Source organism: Odontomachus brunneus, unplaced genomic scaffold (genome assembly GCF_010583005.1).
Source record: "Odontomachus brunneus isolate Ranch 3 - 2012 unplaced genomic scaffold, Obru_v1 Obru_scaffold_072, whole genome shotgun sequence".
NCBI classification, from domain to species: Eukaryota; Metazoa; Arthropoda; class Insecta; order Hymenoptera; family Formicidae; genus Odontomachus; species Odontomachus brunneus.
In genome coordinates, this window is record NW_022639522.1 from 910,054 (window position 1) to 914,731 (window position 4,678).

A 4,678-nucleotide genomic window follows, 5' to 3' on the forward strand; every position below is an offset into this window, starting at 1 on the left:
TCTCTCTCTCTCTCTCTCTCTCTCTCTCTCTCTCTCTCTCTCTCTCTTGTCTCCTGCGAACGCTACGTGCTTTTTTCTCCCTACCCCTCATATGTACGAGCGAGCGCTCTTCAATCTTATTTTTAACCCGCCGCCTCTTCCTTTTGTTTTTCTCACCAAGGCCTGTGCCGTTCTCTCTCCCCCCTTCCGCGACTACGACTGTAACCATGCACCGATTAACCCTTTTGCGCGACGCCGATGTCGCTGGCACTACTCATACCGATGGGTCACGCGCTAATGAGGGGCGACCGAGGTCGAAAAAGCCTAAATACGACGGTATGTTGCATAATGCAGCACATCCTACGGGGATGTATCACTAATACCAGAGGAACTATTATAGATCTGTTCGAAACAGATCGGAATAATTGCGTTATTCGAGAACTAAATTGATAGAGCCTTTAAGAGCCAAGCACAGATAGGTTTAGTGCTATAAAAGAAATAAAATGTTGTTTAATCGATAGACATGAATTATGAAATTTTCAGACGTTATTAATTTGTAACTTCGTTATTTCCTAGATTTTTACACTGAGGGAAAAATTACCTTAAAATCAACAAATATCTTTTTGATGGGTGCCATTAACATATTTATTTAAATCTAAATTCTCTTTATTTAAACCAAATATTATTTACTTAAATCAGGTAAACAATATTTGATTTAAATAAAGAGAATTTAGATTTAAGTAAAATATGTTAATGGCATCCATCAAAGAAATATTTGTTGATTTTAAGGTAATTTTTCCCTCAGTGTATACTGAGAGAAAAGAGAATGATGTAACTAAAATTACAGTTTTTTTATCCCAACCATATTTTTTTGTGGTAAGATGATAACATGCAAGCAAGGTTACTATCACTGATATGACAGTAGAGTTTAATTTAAAATAATGATTTTCTTTCATATCTTGCAGTAATTATTTTTCTGTGTGATTATAGTTGCAAACATTAAATATGCTTTTCCTCAGTGTATTGTGTTTTCTAGGGAAAACAGAATTATTCCGATTGGAATCCATTTAGGACAAGCGCATAATAGCACTTCAGATTTGAGAAGTGAAGCGTAATAAGTTATTTTTTTTTTCAATAATGACTTGGCGACGGTTTTTTTCTTTTTCACTAATAACGAATACGGCTCACACAGTTACGTTTGTCAGGTTACGGTAACGAACATAACGATTACTTTTAGCGTTCTTTTGCATATATATATGAGAGTAAACAGTATATGAGATAGATGGGCTGCAGCGAGTCGTAAAAAAAGCGGTCTTTGAAATCTCGTGATAAAAGTAACGAAAATTGCAACGATTCTTTAATCATCGAGTAACGATGACGAGTAACGTTAACGAGTTACGTTATCGTGTTCCTTTGGTGGTGAACGTGCATTTTTATTTTTTCGTCTCTTTGTTTAACTGAGATCTAAAATAACTTCTTTTTTCTCTCTCTAGTCTGAATACGGGATGCTTCAAAAAAAACTGTTAACACTTATATGGAAGCAACTTTTTCTCCATGCAAGTTTTTCTAAAGCAAATTCTCCACATAAGTGATAACATTTTTTTTTGTTTGAAGCACCCCGTAATAGCAAATTTTACGAATTTTTTCGCAATCGATCATCTATTATTCGCGCGTTAAAAGCTCGTGGTTCTTATACACGGTCTCGCGCAGCTGACATCGCGATTAATTAAATTTGCAGTTCAGTAGCAATGAATCATAGTTCAGAGACTCGCGAGAGCTCGAGCGAGAATTCCGCTTCCACGCACCAATTGCGACAGAGCAAAGTAGGACGCTGCCGAAAAAAAGGAAACGAAAAAAAAACGAAAAAAAAAGAAACAAAGAGATATAGAATGGTTTGCGTTCTCGTTTTTTGTTTCTTTCTTTTCAGAAAAAGAAAATGTATCCGGGTCTCTCCTGAAAAATATATTGGCGCATGTTGACACCCCTTCCTCCCCTCACCCTCCCCCCTCCGGAGCGGCTAACGACGATCACGTTCGCGTCGTAACTTTCGTCGTGATCCGACTGCACCGCGACGCTCGTGCTTTAAATGTTTAACGGAAACGGTACGTGAGCGCAAAACATTGTCTCCGCAACGCCTGGAAGATTTTTAATTGCAGCCTGTCGCACAATTTGTTCCCATCGCGTTCAATTGGCTCATTGACATCGACGCTACGTGCCACGATGTCAAATCGCGCGGAAGTGTGTCTTATCGCGCGCGCGCGAAGCTTATCAATCGCGGCCTTTTCAAACAGCTGGAAAAATCGCTCCGCTACGCGTCGCCATTTTCTCATGAACAACGGTCGATCGTTACTGTTTCTAACGGATTTATGCTAATGCAACCGCGCCCTTTCCCGTCTCTCACACGGCGATCTTTCCCGTTCGATGTTGCAGGAGAAGATAGAGTACGTTTTTCTTGTGATTTTTACGGTGGAATGCGTGATGAAGATCATAGCTTACGGCTTCGTCGCCCATCCGGGGGCTTATCTCCGCAACGGCTGGAACCTGCTGGATTTCACGATAGTCGTGATCGGGTGAGTACGTCAATCTTAAAAAATCTCCACATTTTATTGTCCCCCGCCCGCAGGTGACGAGACCGCGGCTTTTTTCCCCGGCCGAACTTTAACTCGCGAAAACTGATGTATAAATTCACTGTGGCGCTCCCGACGCGAAATTAAATAAACGGACGAAATTTTCACGCGACTCTTATTCCGCGGTATACCTCGGCCGCGCTTGAACTCGCGAAATAAATTCGTCAGCGGAAATTTGTCTAAGTTAAACAGAGAGAACGCATATGATAAAATCGGCGATATCATTATTTTATTCCGACATTTTGATTCTACTTTCGACCTTAATATCTCATTTAACGTTTATTTCGATATTTTGAAATCTATATTAATCTCTTTTGATTCTATTTAACTTATTAAGTTTGACGAAACGTCCCTTTCAGGATGAAGTATTTTGTGCGTTTTTTGCTTTTTAGAGACGCTAAATAGAATTTTAGTTTCTATATTATATATACACTGATCCTTCAGAATATACGGATGTTAGAAAGTCCAAAGTAAAGCTAAGACTTCGACTTGAGAGCGTATAATTCTGAATCAAAATTTTGATCCTACTTTTAACTTCAATATTTCATTAAAGCGTGCATCAACTTATTTTGATTCTACTTTAACTAACTAACTAACTTTGCCGAGAAGTCTTCTTCGGAATCTACAAGTGGCATTTTGTGCATTATCTGCCATTAGGCGCTAAGTGGGATTTCAATTTCTATGTTTATTAAATGTGCACTGATCTTTCATAATATGTGTAAATGTTGGAAAATTCGTCTCCAACGTAAAAAAATTTCGACTTGGGATCCCCGGAGGAAAAGTTTCGCTTTTTCTCGTCATTTCTTCCGCGATACTCGTCGCTTGAATTTTTTAACGCGCGGAGAAGATTACTTAGGAAGCGAAGGAAAGAAAAAGAGAAACGCGCCCTCATCGTGCCCCAATAATATCCGAGGCCCTTTTATAATAAACACCTTCTCCCGCCTTGGGATTCTTCGACTGGCGAGCGTCAGTTGAGATAACATCCGACAGCCTATATCGATTGCAAGTTAATTGGACCAATGCCGGCGTAATCGATAATGCGTGGCGATCGTATACACTTTGGCGGTAGTAGTTTGCACCTGATGATGTCTTCCCAGCGTGCACACAATGTTGGCGACGTTCACCAATGGAACGCCCAAACGCGTGAATGGTACCGACAAGTCGTGTCGTTTCGTTACGCTAATTCTCGAGCGACCACGTAGATGTAACGTTAAATTCGACGAGGAAAATGAGGGGGCGCGCAAATTATTCTTCTTGCAATAAATATAAAAATTGAAAAAGAAAATAGGTGTGGATAACTACGGATGAATATACTGCGAACCATGAGACGATTCAATGTTACCAAGCGCGATAAATTCAACAACCCGAGTCGAAATTTTGATGCTACTTTGATGCTCTTAGCCGGTTCACTGGTAAGCACACATATATGTAGGAAAAAAAGTGCCACAACTGATAAGCACACATATACAGGGTTGGGAAAAAGTCCGGAAATGGTCAAATATCTCGAAAAGGATCAACTGTAGCGAAAAATATGTAAGTAGCAAAGTTGTAGGGCTTAATAAAATGTACCTAATGATGGCTAAAAATTTAACTTTGGGTGGAGGACGAAGGTCATACGAAGGTCAAATTGAATTTTTTAATTTGGACCCCCCACTTTTTATTACATATTCTTGTAGCTTATTTCAAGGACTTTCCAAAAACCTATAATAAAGTATTTTTTTATTAGACATATTTAGAGTTATGAGGCTTGAAAGGATTTTGGTCTTTAACTGTTTCTGTTTCGTAAAAACGTATCACTGTCTTCTGAACGGTGGATTTAGAAATAAAATTGCGATCAGGATATGCAGCATTGAAGGTGTAGATCAGTTATTTCTTCGTATGATCTAATATAGTCTCCAAATTTTCGATAAAGAAACAGCATTATCTTTTCTTTATTGGTTAACATTTTTAAAAAAGAAATTTGAAATTGTAGTTGGAAAAAGAAAGGGAAAAGACAAAGAGTAAGATGCGAGAGAGCACGACTCGTTTTTAAAATACAAAGATCGAGAAGCGTTATCGTGAAGCGCGGGTAT

The 4,678-nt window shown here is 38.9% G+C and overlaps 1 protein-coding gene across 11 annotated transcripts in view; it reads left to right on the forward strand.

Moving 5' to 3' along the window:
• Positions 1-4,678, forward strand: part of LOC116847012 (muscle calcium channel subunit alpha-1) — a 120,108-nt gene that overhangs the window by 40,941 nt on the left and 74,489 nt on the right. For all 11 annotated transcript variants that reach the window (XR_004378636.1, XM_032821557.1, XM_032821548.1 and 8 more), the window contains one exon: positions 2,410-2,549. Coding sequence is in view for 10 of the 11 variants with exons in the window: in XM_032821557.1 (XP_032677448.1) it covers positions 2,410-2,549 (140 nt within the window). In the remaining variant the exon portion in view is untranslated. The remainder of the gene's footprint in view (positions 1-2,409; positions 2,550-4,678) is intronic.